Source organism: Dunckerocampus dactyliophorus, chromosome 4 (genome assembly GCF_027744805.1).
Source record: "Dunckerocampus dactyliophorus isolate RoL2022-P2 chromosome 4, RoL_Ddac_1.1, whole genome shotgun sequence".
Taxonomy (NCBI): domain Eukaryota; kingdom Metazoa; phylum Chordata; class Actinopteri; order Syngnathiformes; family Syngnathidae; genus Dunckerocampus; species Dunckerocampus dactyliophorus.
The window spans coordinates 1,967,870-1,984,810 of NC_072822.1; the positions used below are offsets into that span (position 1 = coordinate 1,967,870).

General features: G+C 41.0%; 1 protein-coding gene and 1 non-coding gene across 6 annotated transcripts in view; one reads left to right on the top strand and one right to left on the bottom strand.

The window, feature by feature from the left end:
* The window catches only part of adamts3 (ADAM metallopeptidase with thrombospondin type 1 motif, 3), a 129,722-nt gene that overhangs the window by 3,901 nt on the left and 108,880 nt on the right, over nt 1-16,941 (top strand). For all 5 annotated transcript variants that reach the window (XM_054773826.1, XM_054773824.1, XM_054773825.1 and 2 more), the window contains exon 3: nt 960-1,381. In XM_054773826.1, the coding sequence (XP_054629801.1) occupies nt 960-1,381 (422 nt within the window). The remainder of the gene's footprint in view (nt 1-959; nt 1,382-16,941) is intronic.
* On the bottom strand, nt 3,378-3,459 carry trnas-aga (transfer RNA serine (anticodon AGA)). Its single transcript has one exon. It is a non-coding gene; the product is annotated as a tRNA-Ser (tRNA).

Consider the following 16,941-nt stretch of genomic DNA (forward strand, 5'->3'; position numbering starts at 1 on the left):
TGTTATTATTATTATTATTGTTAATAACATAGTTACACCCAAGAACTACTTTACTGGCGTAGTGACACCTCGCCACACCAAACCGGCTAGCTACTAGCTGGGTAGCGGCTAGCTTCACCGCACACTTGCTCACAACGCCTCAGCCCACTAGCGAAAGGTAACGCTACATGTCGGAGCTGCAGCCACCGCTGCTGTGTTTCTCTTTCTGAGTTTGGAAAAGTTAATGCTCGGTGTAGCGTTCCTTTCTATGTTGCTATGTGAAATCAGTGGGCCCAGGAAGGACGTCCCGCTAATGCTTGTATGAAATGACCATGAATGTGCCTGTTATACATGCACACAGCATGGATAGGAAACCAGAAAAGCTTGTTGGAGGTTTTTGGGGGTGTTTTAACAACAGTGGAATAGGCGAGTCCCATTACGTGTGTTCATTAGCTGCCTCTTTTTAGCTGTTTTTATGTGTTTAGAACACACAGAAAAGAGAAAGACGTGTGTTCATGTCTCACAAAATGATTGTGGATGAAAAGTGCACTTTTTCTTAAATTAAAAACTTCATTTTGTTCCGCCAAGAGGGAACTACGTAGTCACGGCGGCCTGTCGCGACCAGCGGTATTTTATTGTCATAACAGGCTCCTGTCGGCCGCAGCCACGGCAAAACAACATCAGCAAACTCATCCGTCCTCTGTGCACGCAGCCGTCCGCCTCCTCCCACACACACAGTCAGGACAGTCATGTTAAAGGATGTGCTCATATGAAAGCGACAGTGACAACTAAGCAGCGTAATGGTTTAGTTGCTATTTTTATGACATTTTATGAGTGTTTTATTGATGGATTTCATACGATGTGTCATCAAACGACTTCTCCCCAAGCAAGTTGTAGCTCTTCCTCCTGTGATGAGAGGTCGTCTTGAGTTCGGGCAATTCCTTCCCATAAATGGCCGCGTTTTGGTGATTGTGTTGCAGATCAGCTGACACGCAGGCTGAAGGAATACGGCCTGGTCACCCCCTTCAGCACCGACTCCCGCGGACGCTTCCTGTCGCACCTGCTGTCGGCCGCGCACAAGCAGCGCGTCAGGAGGGAGGCGCCCACGCCCACCCCGTCGGACCAGCAGCTGTTCTTCAACATCACCGCCTTCGGGAAGGAGTTCCACCTGCGCCTGCGCCCCAACAGCCGCCTGGTGGCGCCGGGCGCCACGGTGGAGTGGCACGACGGGCGAGCTTTTCGCAACGGCAGTCGCTACGAGGCGCCCGCCAACCGGTCTGAAGCGAGCGAGGGGATGGAGCGGATACTACATCGGGAGCTGTTGAATACGGACTGCACCTTCGTCGGCGACATCACGGACGTCCCCGGCGCCTCGGTCGCCATTAACAACTGCGACGGACTGGTAAGTCCTCTGCCCGCCTTCACCCCATCCAAACCTTTCTTTACAAACGTGACCTTATCACGGCGCCCGGAACTTCTGACATTGCAGAGCTTTTCTTTTACGTCAGCATTTTTACAGCACATTGTTCTCGGAGATTTTCTTCACACTGACGGATGGAAGAGCTTTTTGTACCAAACTTTGTCACGCTTCAGTGGCCGTCCATTGCTAAGACCAACCAAGAGGCGCCCCCGACCCCCGGGAGCCGACCCCTTCCCAACATAAAACATGAGTCGTCTTTTGTGCGTGGGCCGACCGGACCTCCCATCGCCCCTCATAAAACACTCGAGTGGTATTTGGGGAATGACCTGCACCCAAATCCACATTTCAAAGACTCGCTCCGTCCCACGAGTGCAGAGTTTGGGAGAGAAGCAACGCTGCGCACGGGCGGGAGCTCAACGATAACTTATCTTTGCAGTTCAGGAATGGGGGGAGGCTTTGTCGCTTTTGTGCTGGAATTCTCTGGCGCTTGAGGATGTGTCGTCTTGCTTCCCGGCCGTGATAACAAGTGCTTTGCGTCGTTTGGCTAACGTGTGAATGCAAGCAACCGAGTGGACGGACCACTGTGCAGATTTATGTTCCCAGTAAACCGCATTCGCTCTCTGCGTGTCGCTTCCCAGTCACGATGGTGGTGCTAATGCACGGACGTTCCATCAGAGGCCAATGGAATTTGTGCTTCAGCAGCGTTTGCTTGTATTCGTTTTTAAAGAAGACATTTCATTGGCAACGACAGACGGATCTGTAGACATTGAGGACAATTTGTTGCATTGAATGAACCTACTTTACCATTTATTCTTCAATCCGACCTTCATGTCGGTCCCTGACACGCTGTTTCGGTGAACACCGAAGACAATTTAGTCGTCAATCAACTGGACAAAAACGTTTTTCGGAAAGAGTTCAGTGAAACTGTCACCCTGGTTTTTGTCGAGATTGAAGACGATTGAAACTTCCGTAAAACTTCCCTACATGTGATCTACGCATTTTCGTAAGCACCGAAGCATCTGCGGTTAACCGGGTGCTTCTCAGATATTGGGGCGGGCGTACCAGGGAGTACTTTTGACACAAATGTGTCGTACTCAACATGCAGTTTGACTCTTGAATACGCTTGTATGCTTCATTTTGTGCCATTTTCCTGGTTCCGGTTTTGAGTTCAGTCTGCATGGTGTGCATAAATAAATAGATATGATCAGTTTCTTAATAGTATTCCAAATCAAATCACTTCTGTCCCCTGGGGGGGGCATGACAGAAAGTAATTGAGAACCACTGGATGAACCTAACATTCATTTTTTCGTAAACATTGAGGATGATTTAGTCTTCAGTTAACACAATTACGTTTTCTTCTTGTCGGTATAGGTGCTAGATCAGCTTCAATACCGAATACTGAAGGTGATTTTGCCTTCATTGAAACTGATTTGTGTACATTTCTAGACATTGAAGGCAAACGATGGTGTTCCGTGAAGGTAACGTGTTTTTATGTCAAAACAACGACTCGCAGCGTAAGTATTTGTAGACATGAAAGACCATGTATGTATGTATGTATTATGTTGACAGAAGCTCATTTAGTCCGAGACCATTCGTTCTTCAATCCAACCTACGTGTTTGTCCGTGACCTGCGTGTTTGCTCAAACACTGAAGACAATTTAGGCCTGACGAAACGGTGAATCTGTCACGCGTGTTTCTGTTCAGATTGAAGACGAATCAAGCTTCAGTCAAACTTCCCTACGTGTTTGGCCCTGGGATATTCATTTTTGTCAGCACTGAAGCTTACAGAAAGCTTCAAATGGTGCGGTGGGACAAACACTAGTCTGACTAGATAGGACAGCTGCAGTCTGAGGAGTTGGTGGAAGATCCAAACTATTGCGAGACAGCAAGTCTGCTTTGGGTTTTTCATTTTCTTTAACAATGCTGTCGTCCCTGAGATGGTGGGACTGTCACACACGTCCAAACTGAGGGAAAAGTCCGTTGTCGGCAGGACTCGAACCTGCGCGGGGAGACCCCAATGGATTTCTAGTCCATCGCCTTAACCGCTCGGCCACGACAACCTGCTGCCTGAGTTGAACAACGCCAGCTTTGATGCGTTTCGCCTCTCATTCGTGCAACCAGACGCATTTTCGTTCAACGTTGACATTTGTAGACATTGAACACCACGTCTTCGGTCAACCTGACGTCTCCGTTTCTCGGTTTACAAAGAAAGACACAAAGCAAAGAGTGGCGGCGTCGGAGTCAACTAGTTGATGTGTACGATATGAAAACATCAAAGCGGAAAGGCGTCTTCTGAATCCCTGTGAAACACAAATGCACCGCTTGGGAAGTGCAGCGTGTCTTTTCAAAGGTTTCGTGTGTTTATGTCATGGAATATCCCTCTTTTAGCGCTCCTGTCAGTTGTGGCCCGTTACTTACTCCCCCCGTGCCCTTCACATACATTACGCACGTTATTCCTTTCACAAGGCAACATATAGAGCCATGCTAACCGGCGTGGGAGAGAGCGAGCGTGCGGCGGCGCTGGCGTGGGAGGAGATTCTTCCCATTCTTCCCAGGAAAACCGAAACCAACCAGAAGCCCGAGTGGGTATTGTTGGGTTTTCGTTTTTGTTTTGTTGGTTGTTTTTTTTTTTTATGTGTGAAACGTGACTCAAGCATCAAACGCTGACACATCATGAACAAACACGCCGCCGCTCCTCCCACGTGTGCTTTTAAAGCAGACCTAGAAGGAGCTTTGCTTTGTAATATAAAAATGAACCGTGCTTTTTAGAGCTACAGTGTCTTATTATTGACTTTTGAATGATGTGTGACCGTGATGCGTGTCCCCAGAGCCTGTTTATGAGCACCAAACGTGAGAAACATCCATTAATTGTGGCTTTTCATGACACACCATGGAGGGCAGCTTCGTGAAAAAAAGGAGAAAGAACAGGCTTCGCTACACATCTTAAACAGGTTTTAGGACAAATTTGATGAAATTCAACTGTTATTTTTTTGTAATTGTTATTTTTAAAGTGAAATGATTACCTCAATTTAGAATAGGAGATTTGCATTTATGCCCACACTTCACCCCGTTTGGTCCCACGAGTCCCGAAGCACATACGCTGCAATCCTGGCATGAGGCCTGCAGCTAATGAATATTTCAGTCATCCAGTATTCTACTGAACATGTTTTCGATGAATCGAGTCATCATAAAAAACATATCTTTGCTTGTTTAAAGAGCAATTATAAAAACACTAGTGATGTGTCGCTCGCGAACGAATCGGCTTTATGAGCCGGCTCTTTGAAATGAACGACAGGAGCCGGCTCGCGTCTTTGGGAGCCAATTAGTTTTTTTCCTCGTCTTATTTTCGGTTAAATGTCATTGGTCATTGTGGCGGCGTCTCTGTCTTCACATTGAGCAGGGGGAGGGGCGGGCTTAAACACACGCTGTGGTGCTCTTAGAGCCGATTCGTTTGTGAGAAATTTGCATGAAGAGATTCGACCTATTTTGACTTAACTTGTCTACTGAGGTGGGCCTTTGTTTTTGTATTTTATTTCTAATATACAATTATTTTATGATATTTTTAGAGCTGCTCATTGAGCTTTAAATAAATCCATTTAAATAATAAACAATTCATGTCATGCATTTTTAACATTAGTAGTTCATTTTACACAATACACATAATTTGGCAGTAAATTAATTTAAGACAACAACAAAAAATAAATCTGAGGAGCCACTTGCGAGCCGCTTTCAAGGGAGCCGAGCCAAAAGCCCGTCTCTCTAAAAAGAGCTGAAATTTCCATCACTAAAATGCACAAAAGAAAATAAAACATTAGACTAAATAATGAACGAGCCATTGGTTGAATATTTTAGGCTGTAACTATTTACTGGAAAAGGAGAGAAGTAATACTGCCTTCCTAAGACGTCGCTAAGACTAAATGACATTTTAAACGATGCTGATAAATCCTAAACTTCGACAGGCTGACTAGAAATAAGACTAATATTGTTTTGCAGTGTTCAAAGTCAAATGAAGACACCTTCTGTTGGAACACTTGACTCTCAACTAAGTGAGTGACACACACTTCCTTGTTCCATTACAGCGGGGGTCGCCAACCTTTTTGAGCCCAAGATCGCTGGTCTCGGCCATGAACCTGTGAAAGATCTAACCCCCCTCCCGGATATATACGCCTAGAAAAACAATATATATACCGTATACTTCAAATATATGGTGTATATATACATGTTATACATGTATTTATCTCTTTATTTTGTCAAAAGGTTTTAAAAGTAAATGAAAAAGTGATCGATATTTCAAGCTTTGCCTTTAAACACAAAGCGTTGTGTTATTATTGGTTGTTGGCGTCAACATTTCAGCTTTTTCTCATTGTGCCTTTTGCTCTATTTTACCATTTTTGCCATTTTTAAAATGTTCTCTTCTTTCGCCGTGGTTTGCCAATGGCCCCTGGGCCGCACTTTGGGCACCCCTACCTCTGTAGCTCTTCGTCGGGGTCGGTCTAGCGGCGTCGGCAGTACCATAACTCTTTTTGTCTCGTGGCCGTGGGGGTGTGCGCCGGTGATTGAGGGGCTGCGTTACAACAGTCCGTCCTAACGTTTTTTGGAGGTGCACATCGATGGAGTTATATTTGTGCCGTCATTTTGAGGGAGCAAAGGCAGATTTTGAGCTGCAGTAATTACTGTTGTGTGAGCAGGCACATCTCTGCGCTCTGTCACTCTCTCTCCCTGTTGCTGAAATAAAGCCTGTATGAAGTCACGTTACCGTCGTAGCATTTGACAGTCGTCATAATGAACAGAAAGCTAGCCCTGTCTCGGATCGTGCGCTCCATTCGGGAGGAGATGATGCAACGTATAAGATGTGCTGTTGTGGTATGTTGGTGCCGCGTTACGGCGGCTGCACGTCACAGTGTTCAACTTGCCGTTCAGCCACATTTTCTGTTGTTTTCCTCGTCTTTCGTGGCCTTGTCGCATTCTCCCGCGCCTTCAAACCTACGCTTCCTTCTTCGTCCTGCGCCTGGGCAAGCGGTTCCTCGAGGCAGAAAAAAATAGACTATTTTTTGTAATCGAGGTACCTGGCATACTATACTGCTTTACTTATGAATACCTCATAAATACCTACTAGATCTAAGTCCACCACACCACCGCCTAATGGTGGCCAGCTTTGTAAAAAAGCAGGCTTTGCTACACGTCTTAAAATGACCCAACTACAGATGTGGGAGCTGTACCGTTGATCATGTTGTTGTTCTTCAGCGACTATAGGCTAAGCTAGAACGATGTCATGTTAGCGCTGTCGCTCACATAGCTATGCTAGTGTTGCTGGTGTTGGTGTACCCTTAATGCTGCGGGGTTGCAGTGTGCTTCTTGGACACACACACACTCGATGGCATGAAAGCTGCAGACACACAAAACGGCATGCTGCCAGTAGGGTTTACTAAAACCTTTCCAGCATCAAGGTCAGATTTTGCCCTTTGGGACGAGAGGAACCCAGCAGGAAGGACAGAGGCGTCAGTCCGATGGAGAGCAGAGTGGAAATTGTAAACTGTCCTTTAAGGAGCCTTTGGCCCTCCTAGTTTCTCCCCAGTAGCGACGTGATGGTGGTGGTGGTTCATCCTCGTGGAGGAGAAAGCGTAATTGTCCCTTTGCCCGTTCTAATCAAACGATTGCGATGACACGTTCACGTTTGTGGTTTGCGACACGACGCTATTCTCAACGTTCCATTGAATGCTAAGCTGCCAATATAAATGAAAGCAATTCCCCATCAAACCGACTCATTAGTGCTCCTCCGCAGAGAGCTTTGTCTTTTAATACTTTGATAGTGAGAATCTGTACTGGAATACTGAAATACAAAGTACTACAGTAATCTCATACAGTGGTCAGAACAAACCTCAGGCTTTGGTCTTCTTGCTGTGTTCAGTGAGGCGGAGCAGCAAGCAGTATATCATGCACTGTCTTGGGCTATGCCCACACCAATACGGATGGCTTTTAAGAAAAGGTCTATCCACGCGAGTTGTGTTTTAAAAAAATGTCTGTCCACATTAAAAACACATTCACCGCCTGTCATGCGCATTTTGGCCAATCAGAAGCCTGAAAAAGCCAGCACGGCTGCCTCGGTTGCCCATTAGAACGCAACTGCTCATCAGTGTAGCGATGGCAGTGGCATGTGCAGTGGCATGTGCAACATCATGAATGGTTTTTAAATGGCCCGTCCGTGTCATAAGGCGCACGTACTGCTGCACGACTGCACAAAGTGAAAGCAACACCTGGAAGTCAGTAACGTCTGTCGCTAAATAAGGTTTAGAAACACACATTTCTTCCAAAAAGATCATTTTTACCCGCCCGCAGTTTTTGAAAATATCCACTCTGGCCGGAGTTTCTCAAAAGCGCTCGTTTTTAAAAGCCAAAACCTACTGTATGTTTGTAAAATGTAAGTATTCGTGCGGACATGGCCTTACGTGCAGACTCTCATTTCGCTGACATAAAAGGTCACCTGTCTACATGTCGATCGTGCGATGCCACATTTGTTGTTTTCATCAATTTTGGGTCTGATGTCCATTTTGTTGTCTTCTTGCTGTGTTTGGCAAGGCTTAGCAGCAAGCAGCATATCATGCACGGTCTTAAATGCACACTCTTACTCTTATTTCGGACATCAGAGAATGTGTTGCCAGGTTCATTATTTTAGTCCACTTCGGGTCTGTTGTCCTTCTTGTGTTCAGCATGGCTTAGCAGCAAGCAGCATATCATGCACACTCTTACAGTATTTAACATGAAAGGACACCTATCTACATGGTAATCATTTGTTGTTTTGGTCATTTTTTGGTCTGGTTTCCATTTTTTGTCTAAACTTCACAACCTCAGTGTGTTTTTAGCGCCATCGTGAATGTAATCTAAAAACAGAAAGACGCTACGGCGTCGTCTGCACTTTCCTTTGACCGAGACTGGAGGAAGCAGTTCATCAATGGCTCCCTCCTCCGGGGGAGGATTTAGTGTGGTGGGGGGGAGGGGGCACGCAGGATGTGAGAGTCTCGCTTGTTAAGCAGTGTTGCAGCAGGATGTCATTTGGCTGTTAAAGGTCATCAGGGGTTTTTATTTTGGAAGGTGAAAGGCTGTTCTGACATAACTAGCGAGCCCATTTGTGAAAAAAGTGCACAGGACACTTCATTAGGTACACCTGCACACTTTAATAGGAAGCCACGCGTGGGAAAACTGCCCTTTGCAAAGATCAAACTTAAAAAAAGAACTTGATTTTGTGCCACTATTTAATTCCTACATGAAGGACATCAAGCCAATAGAAGAGATTTTAAAAACATTCAGTACTTCAGTTAAAAACAAAACATCTCAACGTAATGACTTTATTGATGGAATCATTTCATAAATGATGTGTTCAAGTACCACGCAGTATCAGGCTGAGACTTTATTATTATCTGCGATTACTTTAATACTCCGTCCTAACAAGCATTGCCTGAGACAGCTTTGAAAACTGGGGAATTATGTGACCTTTATGTCGTAACTCTACGATTTTATTCTCGTAAATGTACGACTTTTTTCTTGTAAATTTACCACTTTTTTCTCATCAATTTACGACTTTATTCTCCTAAATTTACTACTTTTTTTCTCGTAAATGTGTGACTTTTTTGTCATCAATTTACGACTTTATTCTTGTACATTTCTGACTTTTTTCACGTAAATGTACGACCTTTTGTCTTGTAGATTGTCAACTTTATTAATTATTATTAATTTACGACTTTTTTCTTGTGAATCTAGGACTTTTTTTTCTCATAAATGTACGACTTTTTTCTCATAAATTTCCGACTTTATTCTTGTAAATGTCTGACTTTTTCCTCGTAAATGTACGAAATTTTTTCTTGTAAATTTGCAGCCTTATTAATTATTAATTTACGACTTTTTTTGAATGAATCTACAACGTTTTTTCTCGTAAATTTACAACCTTAATCATGTAAATTTCAGACTTTTTTTCTCATAAATTTGCAACCTTTTTTCTCGTACATTTGCAACTTTATGAATTATTATTAATTTATGACTTTTTTCTTGTGAATCTATGACTTCTTTTTTTTTGGTACATTTATGACTTTATTCTCATAAATGTACGACTTTATTCTCAAAATCTCGGATTATTTTAATACTCCGTCGTAACAGGCATTGCCTGAGACAGCTATGAAAAGTGGGGAATTATGTGACCTTTGGCCTTGGGCAAAGGTCACATTACGACTCGCACAGCTCCACAAAACACCCGCTGTAACTTTTGAGTGTTTAGCCCTAATACCGCAAAATTGGGTACACCCCTTTATGGGACGGACGAGCATGTGTGTGTGAAGTTTGAGCAAGATTGCTTGAAAAACATGGCCGCCATCAAGCAAAACGCCTTTCTTTGGGCACCTAAGCAACTGTCCATAAGTATTGTCCAAAGTTGATATCCTACATTCTTTTATTGACAACGCATGTCGTTGCGTCAGTGCCCAGCGTCGGCGTGCGTAGATCAAACGTGCGGCCGAGGGCGTCGAGGACGAGCTGTTGCCGGAGGGCTGTTGCGCTGAGATCTGCGGCGAGGTGTGTGTTTTACTGTGCCTTAATTATAGCCGGCAGCCTGCAGTCTGCGAGCCTTTACTGCGGCCAGGCAGCTTATGAAGCAGATACTTCCTGTGTCTACCACAGTAGCAGTGGGGCGGCAGAAGGGGCCTTCTGGGACCCCCGATGAGGATGTGGGAGGTTGTCCCTCACCTCCCGGACCAGAAAAGCCTTGCTGAAGCGACCTAAACAAATTACCTTTGGCGACATTTCTTGACCTGAAAACAATACCGAAAATCGACCCCTCGGAAAAGTAGCGTGAAAAAATGAGATTTTGCGGCAGGTCCGACCAATCTGAAAAATACGATGAAAATCGACCTCTCGAAAAGTGGCATTTTCTGTGGGGAGAACCTCCAACATCTTACAGACCAGAAAAGTATAAGTTGTATGGAGTGTGTGTTTCCCGCACGTACGGGACCAGAAACGTGGAGGTGAAGTAACCTGACAAAAATGTTTGCAGCAGGTCTGAGATACCGAAAAGTGACCTCTCGGAAAAGTGCCGTCTTCTGCCGTTTTGGTCTTGCCGGGATTCCAATGAGGGTGCGGCTGGTTTCCCACATTTCCCGGACCAGAAAAGTTTAGTTGAAGCGTCCTAGATTTTGTGACAGGCCGGACCTGATAAAACGGCACAAAATGGACACTTGGCAAAGGTGATGTTCTGGGTCCTGCGGTGGCTTTTTCTGCCATTTTGGGTCCTGCCGGGAGAGTTTGGGAGGGTTCCTCCACCTCCCAGACTGGAAAAATGTAGTTGAAGCGGCCTGAGAAAAAAGAAATTTCGTGACAGATCCGAGCCCCTCGGAAAAGTGGCGTTTTCTGCCATTTTTGGGTCTTTCCGGGACCCTCAATGACTCCCACCTGGAACCACAAAGGTGTTGTTGAAGCGACCTAAAAAAATGACTACAGATGCTCGCTTACCCCGCCGTGTTGTGTTGAAAGGATGATCACGTGATGCAAACATGGCAACGCAGGTCACGTTAAGCTAGGGTCTGGACGTCTGTGTGTCGGCATACTTTAGCAGCAAGCAGCGTATCATGCACTGTCCTATACGGGACCGTACACTTATTTCACTGACACTGACGTACCCAAGTCATGACTTGGGTGCTGATCAGTGAAAGCCTTATTTTGGTGTCCCAGTACTTGCGTCCATATTTGGAGCGCGTGCAGTCGGCGTGGTGAACACAGCGATTGTGGCGATGCAGGGCGGCGAAAAAGTGGCCTTCGTGCAGAAACACTGCAGCCTTGTGCCGCGTGGAAGCTGCAGTGTTTGCACGGTTTGCACATGTGTGGCCCTTTTATGATGCCCACGTCCTTCAGCGTGAGGATGGCTGGTGGGGCCAACCTTCAGCCACTCGTGGAGCTGAAACATGGCTGCCTTCTGTACGTAAGCTCCACAATACGAGAGGTGTGTGTGCTGTGTGTCATTCAGCCTTTACACAAACACCAGCGTTGTCTGACTGGGCCGTGCTGTTCCACTCCAGGCCTGTAGGTGGCAGTCATAAGCATCAACAAGTGTGTGCCAGCTGCTGCGCGCAGTAAGCTTTTTCTCACTGCAGCTCCATCTGCTGGATGTGGTGAGTACCTGCTCCTCTTGGCCTCGATGCAAGTGGACTTTAACGACCAAACATGAATTAACACCAATTAACAATGCACACGTGTCAAGCAGAAATAACCAACACAACCATTTTGGTTACCTTATGGAGCTACATGGGGGGGGGGGTCAGAAATGGCTGTCATTACGATCATTTCATTATGAGCTTCACTATTCTTCACTATCATCTTTGGTAATGTGTGGTATTTTGTGGGTAATGTGTGGTAATGTATGGTAATGTGTGGGTAATGTATGGTAATTTATGGTAATGATTGGCAATATATGGGTAATGTATGGTAATGTATGGTAATATGTGGGTAAATGTATGGTATTATATGGGTAATGTATGGTAATATTTGGGTAATGTGTGGTAATATATGGGTAATGTATGGTATTATATGGGTAATGTGTGGTAATATATGGGTAATGTATGGTATTATATGGGTAATGTATGGTAATGTGTGGTAATGTATGGTAATGTGTGGTATTATGTGGGTAATATATGGTAATGTATGGTAATGTGTGGTAATATGTGGGTAATGTGTGGTATTATATGGGTAATGTATGGTAATATGTGGGTAATGTGTGGTAATGTATGGTAATATGTGGGTAATGTATGGTAATATGTGGGTATTGTGTGGTAATTTATGGTAATGATTGGTAATATGTGGGTAATGTATGGTAATATGTGGGTAAATGTATGGTATTATATGGGTAATGTATGGTATTATGTGGGTAATGTGTGGTATTATATGGGTAATGTATGGTAATATGTGGGTAATGTGTGGTAATATGTGGTAATGTATGGTAATATGTGGGTAATATGTGGGTAATGTGTGGTAATGTATGGTAATATATGGTAATATGTGGTAATGTATGGTAATGTATGGTAATATGTGGTAATGTATGGTAATATGTGGTAATGTATGGTAATATATGGTAATATGTGGGTAATGTATGGTAATATGTGGTAATGTATGGTAATATGTGGTAATGTATGGTAATATGTGGGTAATGTATGGTAATATGTGGGTAATGTGTGGTAATATGTGGTAATGTATGGTAATATGTGGTAATGTATGGTAATATGTGGGTAATGTGTGATAATATGTGGGTAATGTGTGGTAATGTATGGTAATATGTGGGTAATGTATGGTAATATGTGGGTAATGTGTGGTAATATGTGGGTAATGTGTGGTAATGTATGGTAATATGTGGGTAATGTATGGTAATATGTGGGTAATGTGTGGTAATATGTGGTTAATGTGTGGTAATGTATGGTAATATGTGGGTAATGTATGGTATTATATGGGTAATGTATGGTATTATGTGGGTAATGTGTGGTATTATATGGGTAATGTATGGTAATATGTGGGTAATATGTGGTAATGTATGGTAATATGTGGGTAATGTATGGTAATATGTGGGTAATGTGTGGTAATATATGGGTAATGTATGGTATTATATGGGTAATGTGTGGTAATATATGGGTAATGTATGGTATTATATGTGTAATGTATGGTAATATGTGGGTAATGTGTGGTAATGTATGGTAATGTGTGGTATTATGTGGGTAATATATGGTAATGTATGGTAATGTGTGGTAATATGTGGGTAATGTATGGTATTATATGGGTAATGTATGGTAATATGTGGGTAATATGTGGTAATGTATGGTAATATGTGGGTAATGTATGGTAATATGTGGGTAATGTGTGGTATTATATGGGTAATGTATGGTAATATGTGGGTAATGTGTGGTAATATGTGGGTAATGTATGGTATTATATGGGTAATGTATGGTAATATGTGGGTAATGTGTGGTAATGTATGGTAATATGTGGGTAATGTATGGTATTATATGGGTAATGTATGGTAATATGTGGGTAATGTGTGGTATTATATGGGTAATGTATGGTAATATGTGGGTAATGTGTGGTAATGTATGGTAATATGTGGGTAATGTATGGTAATATGTGGGTAATGTGTGGTAATATATGGGTAATGTATGGTATTATATGGGTAATGTGTGGTAATATATGGGTAATGTATGGTATTATATGGGTAATGTATGGTAATATGTGGGTAATGTGTGGTAATGTATGGTAATGTGTGGTATTATGTGGGTAATATATGGTAATGTATGGTAATGTGTGGTAATATGTGGGTAATGTATGGTATTATATGGGTAATGTATGGTAATATGTGGGTAAAATGTGTGGTAATGTATGGTAATATGTGGGTAATGTATGGTAATATGTGGGTAATGTGTGGTATTATATGGGTAATGTATGGTAATATGTGGGTAATGTGTGGTAATATGTGGGTAATGTATGGTATTATATGGGTAATGTATGGTAATATGTGGGTAATGTGTGGTAATGTATGGTAATATGTGGGTAATGTATGGTATTATATGGGTAATGTATGGTAATATGTGGGTAATGTATGGTAATTTATGGCAATGTATGGTAATATGTGGGTAATGTATGGTAATATGTGGGTAATGTGTGGTAATGTATGGTATTATATGGGTAATGTATGGTAATATGTGGGTAATGTGTGGTAATATACGGTAATGTATGGTAATATGTGGTAATATATGGTAAAGTATGGTAATATGTGGGTAATGTATGGTAATGTATGGTAATATGTGGTAATGTATGGTAATATATGGTAATGTATGGTAATATGTGGTAATGTATGGTAATATGTGGGTAATGCATGGTAATATATGGTAATATGTGGGTAATGTATGGTAATGTATGGTAATATGTGGTAATGTATGGTAATATATGGTAATGTATGGTAATATGTGGTAATGTATGGTAATATGTGGGCAATGTATGGTAATATATGGTAATATGTGGGTAATGTGTGGTAATGTATGGTAATATGTGGTAATGTATGATAATATATGGTAATATGTGGTAATGTATGGTAATGTATGTTAATATATGGTAATATGTGGTAATGTATGGTAATGTATGGCAATATGTGGGTAATGTGTGGTAATGTATGGTAATATGTGGGTAATGTATGGTATTATATGGGTAATGTATGGTAATATGTGGGTAATGTGTGGTATTATATGGGTAATGTATGGTAATATGTGGGTAATGTGTGGTAATGTATGGTAATATGTGGGTAATGTATGGTAATATGTGGGTAATGTGTGGTAATATATGGGTAATGTATGGTATTATATGGGTAATGTGTGGTAATATATGGGTAATGTATGGTATTATATGGGTAATGTATGGTAATATGTGGGTAATGTGTGGTAATGTATGGTAATGTGTGGTATTATGTGGGTAATATATGGTAATGTATGGTAATGTGTGGTAATATGTGGGTAATGTATGGTATTATATGGGTAATGTATGGTAATATGTGGGTAAAATGTGTGGTAATGTATGGTAATATGTGGGTAATGTATGGTAATATGTGGGTAATGTGTGGTATTATATGGGTAATGTATGGTAATATGTGGGTAATGTGTGGTAATATGTGGGTAATGTATGGTATTATATGGGTAATGTATGGTAATATGTGGGTAATGTGTGGTAATGTATGGTAATATGTGGGTAATGTATGGTATTATATGGGTAATGTATGGTAATATGTGGGTAATGTATGGTAATTTATGGCAATGTATGGTAATATGTGGGTAATGTATGGTAATATGTGGGTAATGTGTGGTAATGTATGGTATTATATGGGTAATGTATGGTAATATGTGGGTAATGTGTGGTAATATACGGTAATGTATGGTAATATGTGGTAATATATGGTAAAGTATGGTAATATGTGGGTAATGTATGGTAATGTATGGTAATATGTGGTAATGTATGGTAATATATGGTAATGTATGGTAATATGTGGTAATGTATGGTAATATGTGGGTAATGCATGGTAATATATGGTAATATGTGGGTAATGTATGGTAATGTATGGTAATATGTGGTAATGTATGGTAATATATGGTAATGTATGGTAATATGTGGTAATGTATGGTAATATGTGGGCAATGTATGGTAATATATGGTAATATGTGGGTAATGTGTGGTAATGTATGGTAATATGTGGTAATGTATGATAATATATGGTAATATGTGGTAATGTATGGTAATGTATGTTAATATATGGTAATATGTGGTAATGTATGGTAATGTATGGCAATATGTGGGTAATGTGTGGTAATGTATGGTAATATATGGTAATATGTGGCAATGTATGGTAATATGTGGTAATGTATGGTAATATGTGGTAATGTATGGTAATATGTGGTAATGTATGGTAATGTATGGTAATATATGGTAATATGTGGTAATGTATGGTAATGTATGTTAATATATGGTAATATGTGGTAATGTATGGTAATGTATGGTAATATGTGGTAATGTTGTACCTAATAATGTGGAGTCATGTAAGAAGGCCGTCAATGTTAGGTTGTAATGACATTTGATGCTTGCAGGACAGCTGCTATTTTCATACTTTACATGACATTACATTACATTACATTACTTTACATGACATTACATTACTTTATATGACATTACTTTACATGACATTACATGACATTACATTACTTTACATGACATTACTTTACATGACATTACATTACATTACATTACTTTACATGACATTACTTTACGTGACATTACATTACATTACATTACTTTACATGACATTACTTTACATGACATTACATGACATGACATTACTTTACATTACTTTACATGACATTACATTACTTTACATGACATTACTTTACATGACATTACTTTACATGACATTACATTACATTACATTACTTTACATGACATTACATTACATTACATTACTTTACATGACATTACTTTACATGACATTACTTTACATGACATTACATGACATTACATTACTTTACATGACATTACTTTACATGACATTACATGACATTACATTACTTTACATGACATTACTTTACATGACATTACATGACATTACATTACTTTACATTACTTTACATGACATTACATTACTTTACATGACATTACTTTACATGACATTACTTTACATGACATTACATTACATGACATTACTTTACATGACATTACATTACATTACATTACTTTACATGACATTACTTTACATGACATTACATTACATTACATTACTTTACATGACATTACTTTACATGACATTACATGACATTACATTACTTTACATGACATTACTTTACATGACATTACTTTACATGACATTACATGACATTACATTACTTTACATGACATTACTTTACATGACATTACATTATATTACATTACTTTACATGACATTACTTTACATGACATTACATGACATTACATTACTTTACATTACTTTACATTAC